Source organism: Falco biarmicus, chromosome 19 (genome assembly GCF_023638135.1).
Source record: "Falco biarmicus isolate bFalBia1 chromosome 19, bFalBia1.pri, whole genome shotgun sequence".
Lineage (NCBI taxonomy): Eukaryota > Metazoa > Chordata > Aves > Falconiformes > Falconidae > Falco > Falco biarmicus.
This window is the reverse complement of record NC_079306.1, coordinates 2,276,054-2,299,120: the sequence shown is the minus strand read 5'-3', so window position 1 is coordinate 2,299,120 and position 23,067 is coordinate 2,276,054. Positions and strand designations below refer to the sequence as shown.

General features: G+C 68.9%; 2 protein-coding genes across 13 annotated transcripts in view; one reads left to right on the top strand and one right to left on the bottom strand.

Moving 5' to 3' along the window:
• LRP1 (LDL receptor related protein 1) overlaps positions 1–5,300 on the bottom strand; it is an 89,022-nt gene extending 83,722 nt beyond the window's left edge. For 3 of the 6 annotated variants that reach the window (XM_056322194.1, XM_056322195.1, XM_056322199.1), the window contains exon 1: positions 5,126–5,293. In XM_056322194.1, coding sequence (XP_056178169.1) covers positions 5,126–5,198 — 73 coding nt within the window. In that variant the 5' untranslated portion in view covers positions 5,199–5,293. Of the gene's footprint in view, positions 1–5,125 lie in introns of all 6 variants that reach the window. The other 3 variants (XM_056322197.1, XM_056322198.1, XR_008819042.1) reach the window with 2 other exon arrangements.
• Positions 5,301–10,475: 5,175 nt separating this feature from the next.
• STAT6 (signal transducer and activator of transcription 6) lies at positions 10,476–22,819 on the top strand. Of its 7 annotated transcripts, none has more exons than XM_056322235.1 (22): positions 10,476–10,495; positions 13,999–14,129; positions 15,174–15,312; positions 17,224–17,307; positions 17,423–17,540; positions 17,672–17,769; positions 17,910–18,058; positions 18,230–18,361; positions 18,467–18,655; positions 18,735–18,822; positions 18,984–19,106; positions 19,283–19,375; positions 19,538–19,744; positions 19,819–19,913; positions 20,032–20,168; positions 20,289–20,435; positions 20,662–20,731; positions 20,967–21,092; positions 21,238–21,317; positions 21,436–21,516; positions 21,774–21,920; positions 21,991–22,816. In XM_056322235.1, the coding sequence occupies exons 2-21, from the start codon at positions 14,014–14,016 to the stop codon at positions 21,797–21,799; spliced, it is 2,298 nt and encodes a 765-aa protein (XP_056178210.1). In that variant the 5' UTR covers positions 10,476–10,495; positions 13,999–14,013; the 3' UTR covers positions 21,800–21,920; positions 21,991–22,816. The 7 variants fall into 7 exon arrangements, with proteins under 7 accessions (XP_056178210.1, XP_056178206.1, XP_056178203.1 ...); XM_056322231.1 differs by lacking the exon at positions 10,476–10,495 and adding an exon at positions 12,867–13,193 and having other exon boundaries at positions 21,774–21,917; positions 21,991–22,819; XM_056322228.1 differs by lacking the exon at positions 10,476–10,495 and adding an exon at positions 12,867–13,193 and having other exon boundaries at positions 21,991–22,818.
• Positions 22,820–23,067: the final 248 nt, after the last annotated feature.

Genomic DNA, 23,067 nt, shown 5'->3' with positions numbered 1-23,067 from the left:
GGCCTCCGCCGGCTCCTCTGCCCGGCTGTGGGGCAAGCGGTGCCCATAAATGCTCCCCCTCCCCAGGTAGGAGCGGCTGCTTGGCTCGGAGGATGCAGCAGGATCCTGGGGAGCAGCACACCCACGGCACAGGGGCACAGGCTGCCGGAGGGACCCTGCCCACAGCCCCCGGTGCAGGGCCAAGCATCCCACGCGGGACACCCACGGGAACACGGCAAAGACGCGCGCCCTGGGAGGTGACAGAGCTAGAATTCTGTCCGAGCAAGAAGGCGAGTCCTGCCTACCTGGCAAAGCAGGGAGCACAGGAAGGCAACGGGCTGACACATCCACTGGTCACCAGCTGAGTCAGCTGCCCTGACCGGGAGCCAGCACCATCTCCGGGGAGCCCATTTCCCAGCCTGCGGGCTGCTGGATTCATCCCGGGCATTTCGGCTGAGCCCTGTGGCTCATGGGGATGAGCCGGGAGCAGAAGGAGCAGGACGACTCCGTGCTCGGCCAAGGCACCGCAAGCAGGCAGGCGGCTGTCGGAGAGGCACAGCCCCCGAGCCGGGCTGTGGGTCAGCCGGGGGGTCTCAGGGGCAGAGAGCAAGGGTTTTACCTGACCCAAATAAGTTGCTTGACACAGATCTGGGAAGTGAAATAATTTCAGTGCCGGGAAAAGGAACCTCCCGCACCGCCACAAAGCCACGGTCTCACCCGCTGGTCACCATGGGCTAATCACGCTGACTCGGCAGGATGGCGGCCAGCCCGTCCCATCCTGGGTGCTCCACGTCCCATCCTGGGTGCTCCACAGCTCCCAGGCCCAGCCCTGCCCCAGGCTGCCCCCCCGCCCCCCCCCCGTGCACCCCCGGCCCAGGGCAAAGGGCACTCGCGGCGGCACGTGCTCCCGGCACCACGTCCCTGCTGGAAGGGCATCACAGGGCTCGGGAAGTCACCCCAAAGGCAAAGCCAAAACCCCCAAGGACCGTGGGTGGTCACAGATGTGGGCTCAGCTCCTCCTGCCCCCTGGGGCATCGGGGCCATGCCGGGCAGCAAAACCCCCCAGCCGCGGGCACCCACCCCCGGCAGAAAGCACCTCGAGCGGGGGCCCCACTCCCCACGAAGCCCCCCCAGTGCCTGCGAGATGGTGGCAAGGCTGTGGCAGCAGGACCCACCTGACGGCGAGAGCAGCTGCCTCCCCTCCACCACCGGCTGCTCATGCTGCCGCCACGCAGGGATGAGCTGTGGCACCAGCAGCCCACGGCGCACATGTGTGGGACCCCCGCGTGCCCGACGTCCCCACCCGGCCCCCAAAGCCACCTCGATGAATGGTAACAACGCTCCTGCGTTCTGCGCAAAGGGCTCCACGCCCTCACCCTGCCCGGTCCTCAACCACCCTCCCCAGTCTCATCTCCTGGTGCTTGCCATGGTGACTGTGGGCTAACCAGGACGTTTTCGAGTCCCCCCACACCCTCCAGAGGGGGATGGAGGGGGGCTGAGCTCAACCTGCCTGTGGTCCCTTCCCAAACACCCTTGTCCCAGACACCGGGGGGGGGGGGGGGGGGGGTTTGGGGCCAACTCTCCTGCCACCCCACAGTGGACTCGATGCTGCGCTTCTGGGGATCCCACCCAGCAGCTGTTTTATGCAGCTTGTCCCTGTCTCTGCTTTTCCATTCTGATCCTGCTGTTTCTGCAAGGAAACGGGAATGCCCTGCACAGCAGAGTGCAGCCCGTGCTGGCTAGTGTACCGGGCAGGCAACCAGCCCTGCCCCGCCGGGAGCCAGCCGCACCGGATCGAGTACCGGCTGCTGGCAAAGAGGAACCAGTGATTGCCAAAACAGAGTCAGCTCCGGGGGGGTCTCTGGGGGCCAGCACCTTTGAGGACCAGGGTGGTTTTGCTCCCATCTGCCTGACTGGTACTTGACACCGGAGGAAAAGCATCACCAGCTGGAGGGCTTGAGCAGCCCCCGCTCCTTCCCGGCTCCTGTGGAACACATGGAACCAGCACGGAGAGAAGATGAGGGGCGAGCGGTGGGGCTGAGACACCAAAGATGAGGGGGATGGCACAGCTGTTCCCACCTCCACACCACCCACAATGCCTCGAAACAGCCTGGGAAGCAGTGAGAAGGCAGTGCCTCAGTGTCACCCCAAAACGGGCAGCGCCGCCACGCTTTGCCAGGGATGCTGCCCCATCGTCTGTACGTCAGCGCACATCACGGGGCAGGGAGCAGGTGGGACAGGGGCTGGAGCCCAGCCCTCTCCTCCGGACACTGCGGCAGCACCCGGGAGCACTGGCATCCCACGGCACAGCACCTCCCGTGTGGGGGCAGCGCCCCACGGGGCTCCCGGGACATGCGGGGATGCCAGACACACAGGACACCAGAGCCCTCACCATTGCACAGAGCAGCCACCACCCAGTGGCAGCCCCTCCGACAGCTCCTGCCTTCTCCTCCCAGCAGCCCCCAAACACTCCTCTCTTCACCTCCGCTGAACCCATCACGGCTCTAGGCACGTCCACGCATGCCCAGGGAAGCAGCGCACACACGTGCACACGCAGGCACACGCGCTCCCCTCGCACGCACGAGATGCACCAGACCACCAAGGCGGTGAGAGGGAAGCGCTGCGCCGAACCACCACCGCCACCCTTAACCACAGGTATTTCCAAAACAGAAATGGGGCGATCCCTGCCTGCCCTCGCTCCCCTCCCGAGGGCTGCCCAGCCCCGGCAGCGCGACCCAGGGAAGCTCCACGCCGCCCTGGTGAGCCGCGGAGCTCCGGCAGACAGGAGCCGCACACCGGTGCCCTTTGTCCCACGTCCTCCGCCACCCTCCACCCCACCAGCTGGACTTTGCCTCCTTCTCCTGCAGCCAAAGCCAGGAACAAGCGAACAGCTTCCAGAGCTGCAGACCAAGGCAGTGGCTTGGGGTGCAAACCGAGGCAGTGGGTGTGGGTCGGTGGGTCTCTGGACAAGGACGGGGACCCTGCACTCCGCTGTCGGTGGCAGCTGGGCAGCACCAGCTCCGCCACGGTTCCCCCAGGGCCCCGCTGCACCGAGCCGGCCCCCCTGCAGACCGGCAGTCAGGGAAAGCAGAGCCCAGCCAGGGCCAAGGCACCAGCTCAGGTGCCACCAAGGTGCCACCTCCTGCTTCCCCGTCAGCCCAGCCGCAGACCTGCCAGTGCGGGGGGCGTTGAGAGCCCCCTCTGCATCCTCCCACCCTCAGACTCACAGAGCTCCTTCCCCAGCTCTCCAAGGCCCCCCTCGCCCTGCTGCACCACCCAAGGCTCCGCAGGGCGGAATGGCACCTCATCCCCAACCTCACGCCCAAGGGCGGCCCCCCAGGCGGGGGACACGCTGCTGGAAGGTGGGGGTGTCTCCTCTGCGCTGGCTTTTGCCCTGCTCCAGCTCCTGGGGTAGAGAAGAGGATGGAGGAACTTCCCTCCAGCACATCATCATTCTGCAGCCTTGTTTCCAAAGGCAACGCGGCTTATGCAACGAGTGATGCCTGTCCCTCCCGCCCCCACGAACTTCTGGATCCACCGGCTGCTCCGAGCCAGCACGGAGCGAGGACGATGCCTCCAGGATGTGGGGTCCCAGGAGCAGGTGACCCCGGTGGGCTTAGCCCTCCACCATCACCTGCACCCCTGACCGGCCGAGCGGGTGCCAGCGGGTCAATCAAGCCTGTACTAACGACTGTACGACTGACTAATGACAAGCTGACATGGGTGTCAGCTGAGGGGTGGCTGTGGGGTGCCATGGCCTCCTGCCACCTCACTCCAGGGGACGCTAATTGAGCACCCAGACCTCCAGCGAGGCGAGGAGGGGCTGGAGGGATGGAAACCACAGGCTCCAGCCTCCTGCAGCCCCAGACACTGATCTGGGGCAGGGATCTGGCATTTGCCCAAACCTCCTCCTCCTCCTCTTCCATCCCTCCGACCTGGCGATGGGTCAGGCGCTGCCACTGCCACGACACCAAATGCCAGCGGCTTCGCCTAGTTTGCTCCAAGGTGGGCAAGGAAAGGGACAGAAAAAACTTCGCCCCCCAAAAAAAAACCCACCACCAACCCTCGCCCATCCATTGCTCCAGCCACTCGCCTTTGCCAGGCCATTCCCAGCTGGACAGAGGGAATCCGTAAGAGGAGAGCCAACGCGGAGCCCCCGTCCCTCTGCTTTTAAAGGGAGCACCAGCCTCGCACCCCGCGTGTCCGGGTGTCGCGAGGAACTTCACCGCCGGCTCCCAGCGCGCTGGGCTGCCAGCTCCTGCGCTGCCAAGAGCAGCCCCTCGCACACCGAGCAGCCCCTCGCACACCGAGCAGCCCGGCCACGGAGCCGCCGGGCTCGCTCCAGTCTTTACTGAATAGATCAGTACGGGCAGGGAAGGCGACGTGCGCAGCTTGGACAAACGCGGCGGCTGGGCGGTGGGACAGCCAGCCGGCCCCAGAGCTGGGTAAACATTTTCCCAGTGGCACCAGTCTGGCCATGGCCAAACTGGGCGGCCGGGCTGCGCCGGAGCAGTGGCCCCGGTTATGCAAGAGCGGGAGCATGGGGTGAGGCCGGGCTGTCACGGGTGGCCCTGGCAGTGGGGGGACCCCCGGCCCCCGCTGCGGCGCCGGTTTCCAACTTTCCTGCTCGGCTGTGGGAGAAACTTTGGATTCCAGAGGAAAACGGGATGGCGGGTGCAGGCACCGGGGCTGGCACGGAGGCAGAAAACGGGGAGAGCAGCCCGGGGGGAGCGAGGTGGGGCGGGGGGCCGGGGCCGCATCCCTGCCGCGCGGGGAAGGACGCGCCGCCCAAGCCCGCTCCCGGTGCCCCCCCCGCGGTGTGTCGTGTCCCCCCCCCCAGTGTGACCCCCCGCGGTGTGCGTATCCCCCCCCCCCCAGTGTCCCCCGTGGCGCGGCGGGGCCGGGCTGCGCCCGCTCTGCTTTGTCACGGCGGCGCGGGGGTGGGGGGCACGGGGGGACCGAGCGGCGCCTCCCGCCCCCCCTCCCCGGCCCGACCCGGCGCTGCCGCCCAGCCGAGCCCCGGCCGCCCCCGGCCCCGCGCCCCCGACACCGGCCGCGGGGCCGCGCAGCTGCAGCGCTTCCCCCCCCCCCCCAGCCCCGCCGCCGCTCCCCCGGGGGGCACCGGCCCCCGCGGCCCCGGACTCACCCTCGAGGGCGCGGGCGGCGGGCGCGGCCAGCAGGGCCAGCAGGCACCCGGCCAGGGCCAGCAGCGGCCCCATGCCGGCGGTCGGCGGCGCGGCGGCGGCTCCTCACGCCGTGCTGCCCGCGGGGCGGCGCGTCCCGGGCCCGCGCACCGACATCCGCGGAGGGAGGGGGAGGGGGAAGGGGCGCGGGCGGGGCGGGGCGGGGCGGGCGGCCCCTCCGGGCTGGGCGGCAGCGGCGGCGGCGGCGCCGGGGGCGGCGGGGCGGGGGCGGGCCGGGAATGGGGGGGGGGGGGGGGGGGGGGGGCTGCGCGCGCCGCCGCCGCCGCGGAGGGATGGATGGAGCGCGCGCCGCCGCCCGCCTGACGTCACCGGGCTCGAGCTGCCGCCGCTGCCGCCGCCGCGCGTGGGGGGGGGGGGCGCGTTGGGGGGGGGGGGGGGGGGGGTCCTACGCGGCGGCACCGCAGCGCGCATGCGCGTGTGGTGCCGGGGCTGTGCCCCCCGGCCGGGCCCGGGGGCGGGTATGGCGTGGGCATGGGGGGGGATGGGGATGGGGATGGGGATGGGCATGGGGGGGGATGGGCATGGGGGGGGATGGGCATGGGGGGGGATGGGGGGATGGTTGGGGATGGTGTGGGCGTGGTGTCGGTGTGGGCATGGTGGGAGCACAGGTATGACATGGGTACAGGTATGACGTGAGTGCCCATGGGTACGGGTACGGTGCGGTGTGGGCACAGCGCGGGTATGGCATGGGCACGGTGTCAGTGCGGGTGGGCACCAGGTGGTATGAATATAGGCGTTGTATATGTATGGCGGGGGTATGGTATGGGCATGATGTGCGTATGGCTCGGGCATGGCATGGGTTTAGGCATGGTATGCGCATGGCACGGGTAAGGCGGGGGTACGGTGTGGATATAGGTATGGTGTGGGTAAGGCATGGGTATAGTGTGAGTAAAGCATGGGTATGGTGTGGGTAAGGCATGGGTAGGGTGTGGGTAAGGCATGGGTAGGGTGTGGGTAAGGCATGGGTATGGTGTGGGTAAGGCATGGGTATGGTGTGGGTAAGGCATGGGTATGGTGTGGGTAAGGCATGGGTATGGTGTGGGTAAAGCATGGGTATGGTGTGGGTAAGGCATGGGTAGGGTGTGGGTAAAGCATGGGTATGGTGTGGGTAAGGCATGGGTAGGGTGTGGGTAAGGCATGGGTAGGGGTGTGAGTAAAGCATGGGTATGGTGTGGGTAAGGCATGGGTATGGTGTGGGTAAGGCATGGGTATGGTGTGGGTAAGGCATGGGTATGGTGTGGGTAAAGCATGGGTATGGTGTGGGTAAGGCATGGGTATGGTGTGGGTAAGGCATGGGTAGGGTGTGGGTAAGGCATGGGTATGGTGTGGGTAAAGCATGGGTATGGTGTGGGTAAAGCATGGGTATGGTGTGGGTAAGGCATGGGTAGGGTGTGGGTAAGGCATGGGTAGGGTGTGAGTAAGGCATGGGTATGGTGTGGGTAAAGCATGGGTATGGTGTGGGTAAGGCATGGGTATGGTGTGAGTAAGGCATGGGTATGGTGTGGGTAAGGCATGGGTAGGGTGTGGGTAAGGCATGGGTATGGTGTGGGTAAGGCATGGGTAGGGTGTGGGTAAGGCATGGGTATGGTGTGGGTAAGGCATGGGTAGGGTGTGGGTAAAGCATGGGTAGGGTGTGGGTAAAGCATGGGTAGGGTGTGGGTAAGGCATGGGTATGGTGTGGGTAAAGCATGGGTATGGTGTGGGTAAGGCATGGGTATGGTGTGGGTAAGGCATGGGTATGGCATGGTATGGGTATGGCATGGAGATGGGATGGATGTAGGCATGGCATGGATAAGGCATGGGTATGGGCACGGCATGGGCACGGTGTGGGCACAGTGTGGGCACAGTGTTGGCAAGGGCAGAGCAGGCCTGGGGATGGCAGCAGCAGGGTCTGCCTGCAGCACCGTGGTGCCCAGCCCCTGCCGATGCCCCCCAAGCTGGGGGCCGCAGGGGAGGCCCACCCCCCTCCACACATGGGATGGAGGGTGACCAGCTCCCAGGACAGACGGCAGAGCCGGGCAGCAGCTGGCATCCACGGGCGGCGCGGCCAACCCGGCAGCCCCTCTCAGCACCCAGGGACCCCACGGGGAGCAGGTGTGACCCCCGGGCAGCACCTGGGGGGTCTTTTGCAGACGAAGGGGCCCAGCAGGACCCTCACCACATCCCCGCGGGTGGGCACAGGGCTCGGGGACGGGGCAGCAGACCCCCATGCCAGTGGGGTCCCACCACTGGCCAGGCCGCAGGGCTGGGGGTCGCTCGCCCACCTCCAGCTCCCGAGCGCGGCAGAGCTGGTCACCCACACCGGGCCAGGCCACCACGGGGCTGCGACAGCCACGCCAAGGGCCGGTGGCTTCATCCCCAAAAAACAACCTGGGTTCTGGCGTCTCACTAGAACACCCGTCCCTCCACCGACAGGGTCGCATCCTGCCGCAGAGGGTTGGTGACGAGGCTCCATCACCAAAATGCGTGGGTTTGGCTGGTGGGGGCTGGGGCCACGCTGCCAATAATTGCAACATTCCAAAAGGCCCTGGGGATCCAGCTGGCTGCAGGGCCCAGGCACGGCCAGAGCTGCGGGGGGGCTGCTGCCCGGGCAGGGGGGCTGGCAGCCTGGACCCCTCCCCAGGCCGAGCCCACTGCCAGCCCACCCTGTCCCTTCGCCAGCTGTGGGTCCCCGTGGGGCTGGTTCCCTCCTGCCTCCCCCCCACCGAGCCCCCCTGGTCCCGTCCCAGCCACCACAGCAGTGGGAATGAGCTCAGAGCCCTGACATCAGAGCCGGGGCCGTGACGTCACTTGTCATTTGGCTGCCACCGCATCCTGCCACGGCGCTGCCAGCAGGGCGCTGGGCAGGGTGCTGAGGCGGGGGGAGTTGGGGGCAGCGCAGGCACCCCCTCACCGGGCAGCTGCCTGTCCATTACCACCCCCACCCCTCGGGTGATGTCACCTGTTTAAACAGTGATGTCACACACCTGCCCCCACTCTGGTGAGGCAGCAGCGCTGTCAGAGCATGGGGGGTGGGGGGGAGGGGGGACCAGCCCAGGGGCGGGGGGGGGGGGGGTTGGTTCCGGCTTCTACTGCACCAGATGTTGGAGAAGAAAGTCCAGATGTTCGTGGGAAGCCAGCCCTGCAGAAGGGCCGGAGGCAGGGGTGCTGGGGGGGGGTACGGGGGGGTCCAAAGGGTGGCTCTGTGCCCCCGCCCCAGAGGTTGCACAAGCCCCGTGCAGCCGGCATGGCCGGGACGGCGGGTGCTCACCAGGGTTCCCCCTGCGTGTGGCCCCCGGCCAGCGCCCACGTAGCTCCACACAGCCCCCTCCCCATGGGTGCTGCTGCCCCCCAGGACAGGGCAGCCCCGTAGCCCCCCCAAAGCTGGCAGAATGAAGGCCATTGCTACCCCTCACCCCCCCGCAGGGGCCTTGCAGGGGGTCTCGCTGCAGATGTGAGCGGCTGGGGGGGCGGGGGAATGCTCACAGCAGCTGCCCCTCCTGGTACTGAGGGTCCTGCTGTGAAGCGCCCCCCCCCGGGGCAAAAAAACCGGTGCCAGACCTTGTCCGGTCTCAGTCCCAGCCAGAGCAACGGGAGGAGGGATGCCCGGGATGGGGCCATGGGGACGGCGGGGGGGGGCTGGGCAAGGCCAGGACGACCCTCCCCAGCCCCCCGGGGATGGTGATCGGCATCAGGGCCGCCCCACAGCGGGGGTCCAGCCTGCCGGGGGACCCCAGTGCCGAGGCAGGGGGAGATGGAGAGCAGTGCAGGCACCCCTCAGCCTGTATGTCCCCCCCGAGTGATGTCACCTGTTAAAACAATGACGTCACACACCTCCCCCCACCCAGTGAGGCAGCAGTGCTGGCAGGGCATGGGGGGGGGGGGCCAGAAGCAGCACAGGGGCCAAGCCCCCAGGGGTCCCAGGCCCCGCAGCCGGAGGGGGCCCGGGGGGGTTCACAAGGACCCGGGGGGCTGGGCAGGGCCGGGAAGCCCCTTCCCAGGCTCCCCAGCTCCTCCGGGGATGCTGCTCAGCCCCGAACCAGGGCTCTCCCGCGCCACGGCGGGGGCCGGCCTCCCAGGGGACCCCGGTGCTGCAGGAAGGGGCAAGCGAGGGGGGGGCACCCCCGGGCGGGGGGGCCGCGCCCCCGCGTGATGCCCGTAACGGGGCCACTGGCGCAGCGGCGCGCGGGGCGATGGGGGGAACGGGGGGACCCGGCACCGGCGGTGCGGCAGCGCCCCCTGGCGGCCCCGGGTGGCGCTGCGCGGGGCGGCCCCTCCGCGCCGGTGGGGGGTGGTGGGGCGGCCTTCAGGAGCCCCCGGGGCGGGGGACGGGCTGGTCCGGCCCCTCGCGGGGACCCCCCCGTGCAGCGACCCCCCGCGTGCAACGTGACTCCCCCATACACAACATCCCCCCCGCGCAGCGCGCACCCCTTAAGCCCCGTGCACCCTCCCGGGACCCCCCCCATGTCCCGGCAGCAGCAGACACAGGCAGGGAGGGGGGCAGAGCCCGGGGGCAGCTGTGGGGCAGACCCAGCCCGGGGACGCAGTCAAGCCGTGGGGGGCAGGGGGGGACCACGGCCCGGCTCCGCGGAGGGGGGGGGTCCCCAGCAAAGGCCCCCGGGCACGGGGTGGGCACGACCTGGAGCGCTCACCCCCTCGGCTGCCCTGGAACAGGTGGGGGGGCAGGGGAGCCCGGCCAGGGGGCTGGGGGCTCTGATGTGGGGCAGGAGCGGGACCGTGGGTGGGTGTCAGATGTGGGGCGGGGGGGGGGCAATACAGGGCAGGTGTGGGGCAGTAGGTAATGGGGGCTGGTGTGGGGCAGGTGATGGACGGGGGCTGATGTGGGGCACTAGATAGATGGGCCTGACGTGGGGCAGGCACGGGGCAGTGGATAGATTGGGGCTGACGTGGGGCAGGCGTGGGATAGATGGGGCTGATGTGGGGCAGGCGTGGGGCAGGGGATAGGTGGGGCTGATGTGGGGCAGGTGTGGGATAGATGGGGCTGATGTGGGGCAGGTTTGGGATAGATTGGGGCTGATGTGGGGCGGGCGTGGGGCATAGGATAGATGGGGCTGATGTGGGGCGGGCGTGGGGCGGTGGATAGATGGGCTGATGTGGGGCAAGGGGATCGATGGGATGATGTGGGGCAGGCCCAGGGTGGCCGCGGAGCAGCTCTGGGGTCCCGGTGCCGGTCCCGGTGCCGGAGCCCCCCCGCGCCCCCGCGTCCCCTCCCCCTTCCTGGCGCCGGCACTTCCCGCCCGAGCGGAGCCGCCGCCATGGACTGAGGGACCGCGCGGCCCGGCCCGGCCGCCCCGCAGCGGCGCCTCCCGCAGGTACCGGCGGGGCCGGGGGGGGGTCCCGGCCGCGGGAGGGCCCGGGCGGGCGCGCGGCTCCCTGCCCTGCGCGGGGAGGGGGCGCGGGGGCCCGATCCCTGAGGGCGGGGGGAGCGCGGTGGCAGTGGGGCGGCCCGGGCTGCTGCGGGCGGGGGGGGAGCTTCGCTGGCTCGGTGCGGGCCATCCTTATCCCGCCCGGGGCAGGAGGGGGCCCGGTGCTGCGGCCGTGCCGGTGGGCAGGGGGCTTCCCCGGTACCCTCCGCCCAGCCCCGCTGTCCCTGGGGCTGGCAGGGGCTGCTCGGGGCGGGGGGCGCTGCCCAGCCAGCACGTTCCTGCGGCCGGGGCAGGGGGCTGCGCAGCGCGGCACGGCCCCCGCGGGGGCACGGGGGTCTTCCCGGGCAGCGGAGCGGGGCCGTGTCCTCGCTGGGGGGCGGGGGGGGGGGGGGGGCGGGCTGTGGGCAGGGGGGCTGCGGGGGTCTCCCCTTGGCCGGGCAGGGGGGCGCTCGGCGCGGGGCCCCGCAGTGCCGCGGTGGCGGGTGCGTGGGGCAGAGCAGGAGCCCCTGGCGGGGCTGGGGGGGGGGTCCTGAGTCCCCCGACCCCGCGGACGGGCCCGTGGTGGCGCCTGGGCCGCATCCAGCCTGGATCCCCCGGGGCGGGGACGGTCCCGCTCCTCCTCCCGGTGCCGAGGGTGGGCAGCCCGGACCCCGCGTCCCGCTGCCTGGATCGGGGGTCCCTGGCCTGGGCGCCCCCCCCCCCCCATGCTGAGGAAACGGGGTCGCCGAGAGGCAGCGAGGGGTCCCCCCGGCTGCGACCCCGCGGGGCAAAGCGAGCGCCGAGCCCGGGTGTCCTGGGCGGGGGGCGCTGGGACCCTCCGAGGGTCCTGGGAAACCCCCGGGAAACCCCTGCACCGGGGGGGGCGGGGGGCGCGGAGGGACGCGCGGACCCCCGTGCTGCAGCCCCAGCTCAGCCTCGGGCGCAGGGATGGGAAATCGCCCGGGGCCGGGGGGCGCCAGCCTGGAGGGGGGTCCCTGGGCAGCCCCGGACCCCCAGGCGTGGGGGAGGGGGGGGCTGCGGTCCGTGCCGGGAAGTGCCGGTGGTTAATGAGTAACGGGCGCGCGGGGCGGGGCGGTGAGTAAGCAGAAACCCGCGCTGGGGGTGTGGGGGTCACCCAGCCCCCCCCGCACCTGGGCTCCCCCCGCCCCACCTGCCAGCCCGGGGGACCCCCGAGGTGCAGCAGCCCCTCTGGAGGAGGAGGAAGTGAAAGGGATTGCTCCGGGGGGGCTCGGCAAGGTGGCGGGGGGGGGGGGGGGCTTGGGGCCACCCGAGGTGGCTGCTTCCCCACCCCACCCCCCCCGCCCGGTGCCCGATCCTGCCCCAGCGCCGGGCCGGGGGCACCTGGCAGCCGCGGGGTCTCCCTAGGTGGTGCCCCCCGGAGCGGGACCCCCGTCCTGGGGCCACGGGACACGCAGGGGCACCTGCGGTGGGGCACGCGTGGGTGCGCCGCGGGCTGTGGGGCCGGCGGCTGCCTGTCCCCCCAGCGGGACATCGGTCCCTGCCGCTGCCCAGCGCCGGTGGGGTCCCGGCGGAGCAGACCCCCGGGGCCCGATCCTGGGTTTCCTCTCCAGGAAGCCCGGTGCAGTGACGGGAACTGGGGGGACGTGACGGGAGCTGGGGCGGGCGCAGGAGGAGCAGAGCCGGCAAAGGTGGCGATGGGGACGGGAGGGGGGCAGGGCACGGCCGGGCTGAGGGCGCTGCCCTGACTGGTGCCAGCGGGGGATGGGCCGGTCCCCCCCGGACTCCCCCGAGCTGGTGTCCCCTGAGCTGGTGTCCCCTGGGCCAGCGGGGGGCTGGGGACAGCTCTGGCTTTTGGGCTGCCCCCCACCCGCCAGCAGCTGCCACCCGGGGCTGGGCAGAAATACAGGGTTTTTTTGGGGGGGGACACGACAGGGGTGGTGGCTCCGGGGTCACAGAGCGGGACGCTGCTGCTCCCTCCTGCCCCGCTCCTCTGCCTGCCGCCACCGACCATCACCGGGGCCCTGAGGGGCGCGGGCAGCGCTGAGCGTGTTTCCCATGTTGACCCCCCCGGGGGGCTTTGTGCATGGGGGGCTGGTTGCTCTGGCCACCCCCGAAGCGCCGCGCTGGGGGGTGGGAGGGGTGCCCGGGGGTGGGACGGGTGCCCCGGGGTTGGGTCTCCATCCGCTGCGGTTCTTCCGCCCTCGTGGGGCTTTGCGGGACCACCTGGCGCGGCTGATCCCCCCATGTGCCCAGGCCCCGCGGGAGGGATGCTCCGCACCACCGGCTCGGGGCGCACCCCTGTCCCCAGGGTCCCTCGCGGGGCTGGGGGCCGGGCGCGGGCCTGCGTCGCGGTTGTTTTGCACACCCCGCCATGTTGCCCTAGTGATGTTGGCTTCCTTCCCCTCGCATGTTTCTCAAAGTCTCCGGCAGCTCCACCTCCGCCCTGCGCCTCGGCTCTGGCCTCGGGCAGCGTGGCCAGGCCGTGGGGAACGTGCTGCTCGCCAGGGCGCATGACGTGGCTCCCGCTCGCTCTTGGCTTTGGGGGACGAGGAGCCAACCCTGGGCGGGTGGGGGGGCGGGGGTCCCGGAGGCGCCGTGGCTGGGCGGTGAGCTGCCGGTGCCTCGTGCCCTGCCGCAGGATCTGGCCCCTGCCCCGGCCGGGTCTGGGGGAAGCGGCAGCCAGGTGCGTTGGGGCCGGGGGTGCGGTGGCCCCCGTCGCCTGCCGGACCCCCGGGGGGGCCCAGAGGTGCGGGGCCGGGGGGTGTGAGCATGCGGGGAGGGAGGGAGCTGTCGGGAAGAGGCACAGCGTGGGCAGGATGGGGCAGGCTGCCAGTGGTGCTGGGGGGCCGGTGCTGGGCAGGGGGAGGGACCGTCAGGGTTGTGATGCTCGGCTCAGGGCGCGGGGGGGAACGACACCCGTGGTCCAGGCTGGGACGTGACCCCCCAGCCCAGGCCTTCCCCGGGGGGTTTCTACCTAGCGCCTCGTTCCAGTCCTCGTGCCTTCCACCAGCTCAGAGCTCCCGCTCCTGGGGGGCGTCTGGGGCCTGGGGAAGGTGCCTTCCTCGGGGGGGAGGGCAGCTGGGGGGGCGTTGAGGAGCAGCCAGGCCACTCCGGTGAGACCACCCCAGCAGAGCAGCCTCGCCGAGCGCTGGGGTCTTGTGCTGTTCCTGCTCCTGGCGGCTCTCCCGTCTCCTGCTGCAGGACTGGCAGCGCCCGTCCTTGGGCATCACCTGTGGCGGGACCGCAGGGATTCTCTGGAAATGTGGGAAACTGAGGCGCGAGTGGGCTGCCTGCCTGCCCAGGATTGCCCAAGAGGCTGATCCTGGGTTGGGGCTTCCTCCTCCTCCTCTTCCACCCCAGCAGCCCAGACCCGGCTGAGCGGCAGGTTCAGACAGCAGAGGGACGAGGGATGGGCAGTGGCTGGGTGCAGCAGCCACCCACGGCGCCCGAGTCACCCCGCTCACCTTCCCTCTCCTGTTTCTCCGCAGGTGACTCTTCCCAAGATGTCCCTCTGGAGCATCGTCTCCCAGATGCCGCCGGAGGACTTCAGCGGCCTCTTCACAGAGTTTCCCCGCAGCCTGCGCTGTCTCCTGGCCGACTGGCTGGAGAACCAGCCCTGGTGAGTCCCCCGGTGCCTGCGGGCTCTGTCCTGCCCCAGCACGGCCCCCCACGCGCCCCGGGTCAGCGTCGGTGAGCTGAGCTGGGGGGGGTCCCCAGCCTGGGCAGTGCCTCACCCATCAGGTCTGCACGCACTGGTGGAGGTGGGTGCTGGTGACGGGCCCCATCCATGGGCCCAGGCGAGGTGGGTGAGGGGGTTGGGGTCTGCAGGGGGTGTCGGGGCCAGTGGCAGGACCACGGTGTTGGTCTGAGGGTCCTGTCCGGGGGTCGGGGCTGCAGGCAGGACAGGGGTGGAGGCAGGCGTGTTTGCAGCGTAGCCCAGGAAGGGTCTCAGGACCCCAGACTGGACACCAGTGGAGTTCCTGGACCCATGGGCAGAGAGTGCAGCCGTCCAGGTGGGGCTGCTTGGGGTCGCCAGTGCCCGCGGCGTCTGCGCTGTGTCGCTCTGTGTTGGGGGTGGCAGCAGCCGTGGGTGCAGCCTGGTCCCAGCCCCCGTAACGGCCACCACTGCTTGGCCCCGTGCCGGGCTCGGCCAGGCTTTCTGGGGAGCTTCTCCTTTGTGCGGTCGTTGCGGGAAAGGCCCCCCCGGCCCATCCTCCTGCCTTGTGGGGCCACGGCCATGCCGCCGTGCGCGGTGCCGATGCTCTCCGGCCAGAGGAGCGGTGCAGAAGGCTGTGGTGCAGCAGTGGGCGAGGGGGGCTGGTCCGTGGTGTGTGGCTCCGGGACCCACAGCACGTCGCTCGGTGGGCGTCACGCTGCAGGGATGAGGCACAGTGGGGGCGGGTGGGCAGACGTGCAGCAGCTGGGTGAACATGTGGGGGAGGTTTCGGGAGGTCGTGTCCTCTCCAGGGAACTGCCCTGCCCTGCTCAGTGCGCAGTTCACCCCGTCCATGCAGCAAATTTCCCCTAAAAATCCAGCAGCACCGGGTTACGCACCAGGAAGGCGGGTGTCCCCTTCCTCCCCGGAGCGAGCATGGGGGTCGGGGTCGCACAGGGGAGGGTGGAGGATTCCTGCCCGTCCACCAAACCGCTTTCCTCTCTCCAGGGAGTTCCTCAATGGCTCGGACGCCTTCTGCACCAGCGTGGCCGGCGGGATGCTCTCGGCCATGCTGGAGAAGCTCCGCAGCACTGCCAGCAGCGACAGGCAGCAGTGCCAGATCCTCCAGCAAGTCAGCGGCGTTGAGGTGCGTGGGGGTCGGGCACGGGACCCTCGGGGCTGTGTGGCACTGGGGTCGTGGCTGGCTGCCCAGGAAGATGGGGTTATTTTGTGGTATTTCACGTTTGCTGGTTCAAGCGCTGCTCGAAGGGGCCGGGGCCGGGGGCTGCTCCCCCTCGGCGTCTGCTTCAAGGCCGGCGCCGTCTGTGCGCAACGAGCTTGTGCGGTCTCAGCGACTGGGGGTTTTGGGGCACTTCAGGGGGGCAGAAGGGGGTTTGTTTGCATCCAGGGGCTGACCCCCAGCTCGCCGCGGCACTGGGGCTGTCACGGCCGCAGCTGCGGTTCCCCTCGGCTCCCCACACCACCCTGCCCGCTGGGCTGTCCGGTTTGCCCTCGCCACCACGGTTCCGCAGCTCCCCGGGGGGCTGCCCCCCACGGCCACATCCTCCCAGGCGCTGTGCCGGCCCCTGTCCCCACGGGGAAGCCCCCCCAGCCCCGCTCCCCCCAGCTGCCAGCACCCGGCTGGCTGCCTCACCAGATGTTCCCCATTTTCTGCTTGAGCGTTTGATTTTTTTTCCTTCCTCTGTGCCGTGTGTTCTGCTGCGTTTCCTCCTGCCGGGTGTGCGTGTGTACGCCGGGGTTCTTTTTCTGGGCCGTTTCTGTTTATCAAGGTCTGTTTGAATTGCTTTCTGTCTCTCTTCCACCTTCTGTGATTGCAGATTTAACCCCTGTACTCTCTCTCCTGCGTAAGGGCTGAGTGGTGCTCGCTCCCAGAGCCCCGTTCTGGTTGAAAGCCCTGCTTTTTTGGTAACAGACATTTTTAATATTCACCACTTGGGAAGGGGTCAGCTTTAGTCATAGCTTCTGGGGAACAGGGTAATTGTCCAAAACCAGATTGTTGCTTTGCTTTTTGCAATTGTAGGAAAACACACAGATGTTTCAGCTTAGGGTGTTTATTTTTTTTTTATTATTATTTTAAATGCTCAAGAAGAGCCACCCTCCCATGTTCCCTCCTCGGACCGTCCCTCATCCCACAAGAGAAAACCAGCAAACCCTCCTTTCTCCCAAGCTCGCTGCCAGTCCCGACCTGGCCCCGCAGAGAGGAGGGGACGCGCTGGCCGTGGGGGCTGCCGCGTGGGGGTGGGGGCTGGGTGCTCGCCCACCAGATGGGTGAACGCAGGGCCAGGGAAGCAGCCGGGGTGAGTGGGGTGGGAAACCGGCTGGTGGGAAGCCAAACCCCCGGATTTTGTCCCCCCAACCCCCGGGGTCTGGCAGGGTTTGCCCTGGCAGAGCCCCCGTGCCAGCCCAGCACCGCTGGTGCTGCATCAGGATGGGGGGCAGGTGTGGGGGGGCTGGGGGGGTCGGGCACAGAGCTGCCTCCCGGCCGGCACGGGAAGCTGTCGAGCACGTTGGCAGTCCGGCAGTCAGTCCGGCACTTCACCCATGCGCTCTGCTGCTGTTTTGGGAAGCAGCTAATTTGGGAAATGCACAAAGGCTGGAGGAGCTGGCGCAGGGCGCAGGGAGCCGGAGCCAGCAGGGAAATTCCTCTCTGTTTTCGGTGGAAAGCATCGACCCACCCGGGCCAGGGCAGCTGGGAGAACCTTCACCAGGTGTCAGGCTGGTGAGTCTCAGGGAGATGCTTGCAGAAACAGAGAAATTGCTTTGGTTCGATGTTTTGTTGTTTTTTTTTTTTAATTGGAAGTTGACTCATATATTTTTTTAATGCACAGTTTAAAGTGGTTTTAAAGCTGGAAATTAGCTCCGTCAGAACAGCAGCAAGTTGTGGTCTGTCCTGTGTTTTGGGTCATGAAACTTCGGAGTCTGCCTTAGCGTGGTTCACTGTGGGAAGGGGGCTCGAAACGTGTGAACGGGGTGGGGAGGGGGCTGGGGCTGGGTGTGCGTCCTGTCCCCCTGACGCCCTGGGCTTGGCCCCCTGCAGAACACCTACCGGCGGGACCCACTGCGGCTGGTGGCCGTCCTGAAGGCGATCCTGGAGGGCGAGAAGGCCGCTGTGCTCAAGAGGGTGCGTGGTCCCCGTCCCCCTCCTGGGGCACCCCGAGGTCCCCGTCCCCCTCCTGGAGCACCCCGAGGCACGGGGCCGGCTCAGGACCTTGCTCACCCCCTTTGCTCTGCCCCAGGACCGTCACCTGCCCCTCAGCTTCCACCGGCGCCAGGAGGAGCTGAAGTTCAGCCTGGGGCTACAGCGGCTGCAGCACCGCGTCCGCGAGATCCAGGCGCTGCGGGATGGTGCTGCAGGTGAGGGGTTGGGGCAGGATGGGTCCCTGCTCGGCGTGGGGCTGCCGTGGCGCGCAGCAAAGGCGGCATGCCACCCTCCCCGGGGTGCTGGGCGGCGCAGTGCAGACACCAGCCCCATCCTTCCCCCACAGCCTCGCTGCAGCTGAAGATGGAAGCGAAACCTCCCGAGAGTGTGAGTGGGGGTCCGGGGCACCCGGGGGGAGCCCAGCAGCCCTGCCTGCCAGGGAAGGTGCAGACCAGCTCTGGGGCAGGGAGGGCAGCGCAGGGCTCTGGGGGTCTTGGTGCCCTGCGGGGATGGTTGTAGGGCTGTGGGTCTTGGGGGGGGGCGGCGGTGCGATGCAGAGCCCCGTGGCCGGTGCTGCCCCCCAGGAGCTGCCCACCCTGATCCTGGAGGCCGTGAAAGAGCTGGAGGCAGCCAAGCAGCAGGTGCTGAAGAGGATCCAGATCTGGAAGAGGCAGCAGCAGCTGGCTGGGAATGGGGCGCTCTTCGAGGAGAACTTATCTCCACTGCAGAAGAGGTGAGGTGGGACGGGGCAGGGCTGGGGAACCCAGAGCAACCTTCCTGCTCCCTCTGCTCTGCTCCCCCGGGAATGGGGAGCCCACTGGCCTGAGGGGCTCTGGGTGGGGGTGGGGGTGGTCCAGCTCTGCCTTGGCTGAGGGTGCCCCTTTCTCCGTCATCCCCTCGGCAGGTGCGAGAACCTGGTCGAGGTTTACTTCCAGCTGCACCAGCAGGTGATGGCGGCGAGCACGGAGCTGGGGGCTGAGCTGCTGCCCCGGATTCTGGAGCGCTTCAGTGAGGTGTTATCCAGCCTGGTCAAGAGGTAACAGGCTGGGGGGGGCAGAGGGGTGAGGTGGGTCTGCAGGGGCTGGTGGCAGAGCTGGCGGGGGTGCTGTGCTGGGCACCATTGTCTCCCCTTGTCCCCCAGCTCCTTCCTGGTGGAGAAGCAGCCCCCGCAGGTGCTGAAGACCCAGACCAAGTTCCAGGCGAGCGTCCGGTTCCTGCTGGGCCCCCAGCTGCTGAAGGCATCGTCCAAGCCCTACATGGTGCGGGCTGACATGGTGACGGAGAAGCAGGCACGGGAGCAGGCGCTCAGCGCCTACAGCAATGCCCTCAGGTGAGCAGCCAGACGGCCAGCGTGGGGGCGGGGGGGCTGCCGTGCTGCCACTCCCCCCCTGACCCCCTCCTCTGCCCAGCGAGAGCACGGGAGACATCATGCATAACGTGGTGGCGCTGGAGACCAACCCCACCAGTGGGACCTGCTGTGCTAACTTCAAGAACGTGGTGAGTGCCACCAGCGAGGGGCCGTGCAGGGGCTGCGGGATGGGCTGGGGGCTCGGCTGGGGGGCTGGGAGGCCCCGTGACAGAGCCACTGGTGGGGGGTGGGCTGGGGGGCCCCAAGGCCGGTGCTTGCCCAGGGGTGACGCTCCGCTCTCCCTCCCCAGCTGCTGAAGAAGATCAAGCGCTGCGAGCGGAAGGGCTCCGAGTCAGTGACGGAGGAGAAGTGTGCCATGCTGTTCAGCACCACCGTGACCCTGACCCCCAGCAACCTCTCCATCCACCTCCAGGTGCCTGCCCCTCTCCTGCAGGATGGGTCTGGATGGTGCTGAGCTGTCCCCCATGGGACGAGCTGTCCTGGACAGCTGGGAGCGGAGCCCCGTGCTGGGCTGGGAGGGTCCCAGGGCAGCCAGCCCCGCTTCCCTTGGCGTGCCCTCAGGGCTGAGGGGGCTGCACTCTGCCCCAGGTCCTGTCTCTGCCCATCGTGGTCATCGTCCACGGGAACCAGGACAATAATGCCAAAGCGACCGTGCTGTGGGATAACGCCTTCTCCGAGATTGTGAGTGCCGCGAGCCCAAGGGAAGGGCAGGGGGTGGGGGCAGGAGCGGCCGGGACGCTGGGCTTGGGTCTGGTGGGCTGAAGCAGGAGCCACAGCACATGGGTGGGATGCGGTGGGCTGGGCTGGGGCGGCGGGGCCTGATGCCATCCCCCCCTGCTGCAGGACCGGGTGCCCTTCATGGTGGCCGAGCGGGTGCCCTGGGAGAAGATGTGTGATACACTGAACCTGAAGTTCATGGCAGAGGTGCAGACCACCAAGGGGCTTCTCAAGGAGCACTATTTCTTCCTGGCCCAGAAGATCTTCAACGACCACAGCGCCAGCCTCGAGGACTTCCAGAGCCGCAGCGTCTCCTGGGCCCAGTTCAACAAGGTTACTGGGAGGGCTGGCCAGGGTGGGCAGGCGCTGGCGTGGCCCTGGGGAGCCTCACACCCTCTCTGCCCCAGGAGATCCTGCCTGGTCGAGGATTCACCTTCTGGCAGTGGTTTGATGGAGTCCTTGACCTCACCAAGAGATGCCTCAAAAGCTACTGGTCAGACAGGTGGGTGCCCAGGGGCAGAGCGGGGCTTCACGTCTGCCCCGGGGCCAGAGCTGGGGAATCCCGGTCCCTCCCCTCCCCCCTGGCCCTGGCCCACTCCCCCATCTGCCCGTCCCTCTAGGCTCATCATCGGCTTCATCAGCAAGCAGTACGTCTGCAAGCTCCTGAGCACTGAGCCTGACGGGACCTTCCTGCTCCGCTTCAGTGACTCGGAGATCGGGGGCGTCACTATCGCTCACGTCATCCGGGGCAAGGATGGTGAGATGGGGAGACAGGGGCTGCGCTCAGGACCGCGAAGGGGGGGGTGTCATTGTGACCTGGAGATGTTGGGCGTTACGGGGACCAGGCAGTGGAGCCCCGTGCTGCATCTCCCCGCAGGCTCCAGCCAGGTGGAGAACATCCAGCCCTTCTCCGCCAAGGACCTGTCCATCCGGTCCCTCGGTGACCGAATCCGGGACCTGGGGCAGCTCCGCAACCTCTACCCCAACACCCCCAAGGACCAGGCATTTGGGAGTCACTACAACAGTGAGTGGGGGCGGGGCAGAGATGGGCCCTGGGCTTCGCCTCTGCCTCCCCAGCAGTGCTGTGGGGAGAAGTCGAAGGGCTTGGGAGGGCGGAGGGGGTTGGGGTCTCCCCCAGGTCCCCTCTGGCCCCAGAGCTTGCAGGGGCGGCCAGTGCTGGCAGAGGGGGTTGACGTGGCACGGCCCTGTGCTGGGGTGGGGGTTCATGGATGCTTCTCCTCTCTGAGCAGAAGAGCAGACAGGCAAGGATGGCCGGGGCTACGTCTCCACCGCCATCAAGATGACGGTGGAAAGCGAAAGGTGGGTGTGCGTGCAAGGACCTCACCAGCCGGCCCGAGCACCGCTGCTGGGCCGGGGCGTTCTGGCCAGGCGAAACAGGGGGGCATTTGGGAGCGAGGAACCTGCCGTGGGTGTCCCGAGCTGCGGCGGAGCACGCCTGCGAGCGAGCGCTGGCTCGCACGTGCACCTCTTCAGAGGCTGGACCTTGTGGCGTGCAAGCCCTGCCTGGGATGATGGGGATGATGCACTTTTGCAGGGACCAGCAGCCCCAGAGCGCTGCCGGGGCCCCCCCCGACGCCCCCCAGGCTCAGATGTTCAGCCTGCCCGTGCTGCAGCCCGAGCTGCCCCCGGAGAGCCTGCAGTCGGTGCTCAGCCCCATCTGGTGAGTGCCCGGCGATGCCCGGGCGGAGGCAGACCTGCCCTCCTCGCACGTGCTGGGGTGCAGGGGGCTGTGGCAGGGAAGCCCCTCAGATGCCAACCCCTCTGTGTCTGCGCCTGCAGCCCCCCCTGCTCCCTTCTGCCCCCAGCCCATCCCCACGGGCTACCCCACAGCTGAGAGCAACATCAACATCATGGCCTCAGACAGCCTCAGGTCCTCCTTCCCCAGGTAGGAACGGTGCTGGTGCTGGGTGGGGGGCAGGGTGAGCCCCCCCCCCCCGCCCTCGGGCAGGGGCCAGGTGCCGTTTCCCCCCACCCCTCAGTGCTCCCGCTGTTCCTCCCCATAGCACATCACCCATGCTCTCGCCGCCCCTGGTTGTGGACCCCGCGCTGCCCCGCTGCCAGGACCTTGCCTTCAGGAACCCCTTGTAAGACCCAGCACGCGGCCAGAGAGGGGGCAGCCCCATCTGCCCCCCCACTTCTCCCCACCGCGGCGCAGCCCCGGGACAGGCACACCTGGGGTGACCTTCCCCAGCTGACCAGTGCTCCCTGCAAGACCCCCCATCCCGTCCCCCCCAAACCAAGCACTTCCCCCCCGCTATGCCTTGGGGCCGGCACACACGCCTGGGCGTGGGGGGGTATCCCATGGCCTGCATCAGCCCCCCCTCCGGTTTTTGCCCCCCAGGCCCTTCATGCCCAACCAGTACATAACGGGGGAGGCCTCACAGTTGCTGTCGGGGGGCCCCTCACCGGAGCCCCAGGACGAGGAGATGCCCGAGCTGGGCCCATTCCCGCCGATGGTTGACCAGCCACTGCAGAGCTCCCCAAGGTGGTAAGCGTGGGGGGGTCCGCAGGGGGCCAGGGCGAGCTGCCCCAAGTCACCCTGTCACCTCTCCCCCCAGGATGCCACCCAGCATGGACCTGCCGCCCAGCTCGGACTTGGACCAGTTCCTCCTGCAGGAGATGTCCCTGGAGGGCCCTGCACTGTGCCCCCCCCTTCCCACCCCCCCTGCCACGCGGCGGGTACCCCAGCCCCAACGCCTCTTGCTGGGGTCTGGGGGAGTCTCGGTGGGACGACAGTATCCGGCCAGGGCACGTGTGAGAGGGCTGCTGGGGGGGATGTTGGGCTGTGACACCCCCTCCCCAGCCTTGTTTGGGTTCCTGGACTCAATATCACTTGTGCCAGGGTGGGAACTCTGGCAGGGGAGGGGGGGGATTTTCCAGCGGGGGGGGGCAGCACTTTGGGTAACACCCTGTTCCCCCCCCTTGTGTATATGCTGCACTTCGGAGTACGGAGCCGCTGCCGCCCACGCCAGGCTGGGGTCCGCGGGCCTGGGAGGTGCCGGGTGAGGGGGGGCAGGCACAGGAGCCCTGACCTGCGTGGGTGCCCCCCACCCACGCCGCCAGGCTCAGCCCCGCGGGGGCCGCGATGAGTCAGCTGCGGGGGTGGCAGGCGGCTGCGGGAAACACACCGGCGCAGAGGTACCAGCCCGCTGCGTGTCAGGGCGGGGGGCACCGAGACCCCCTGCAGCGGCCTGGGAAGGGGGGCAGACACCTTGCACACCCGGGGGGGTCTGTGAGCTGTGACACCCCACCCCCCCTCCCCCAACCCAGCCTGGAGCGGGGCTATAGCAGGGAGAAGGGAGCCTGGGGGCAGGAAGATAAGCCATAAAATAAAGTTTTATTCCAAAATAACAAAATAAATAATCTACTGTACACGTTACAAAGGAAGAATTGCTAATGCTCTAAAAAGACACCACACAGTCCTAAGAGGGGAGGGGGGGAGGGGCCCGGGGCTGGGCACGGCTTGCAGAAACGGGGGGAGGGGGGTGGCAGCACCACCCCGGTGCCCGTCGAACACCGCCTGCTTCGTGCTGGGAGGGGGTGCACACGTGTGACACCCCACTGCATGTGTGACACCCCATGGCACAGGGACCATGCATGGCAGTGCACGCAGGTAATCGGGGAGGGGGGGGAGG

Excerpts from the sequence above, each read along its gene's own strand:
- STAT6 (XM_056322231.1), top strand. The coding sequence starts at position 12,918 with ATGTTTCTCAAAGTCTCCGGCAGCTCCACCTCCGCCCTGCGCCTCGGC. Across the intron at positions 18,823-18,983 it reads GTGCTAACTTCAAGAACGTG|CTGCTGAAGAAGATCAAGCG; the intron begins GTGAGTGCCACC and ends CTCCCTCCCCAG. Across the intron at positions 19,914-20,031 it reads AAAAGCTACTGGTCAGACAG|GCTCATCATCGGCTTCATCA; the intron begins GTGGGTGCCCAG and ends CCGTCCCTCTAG.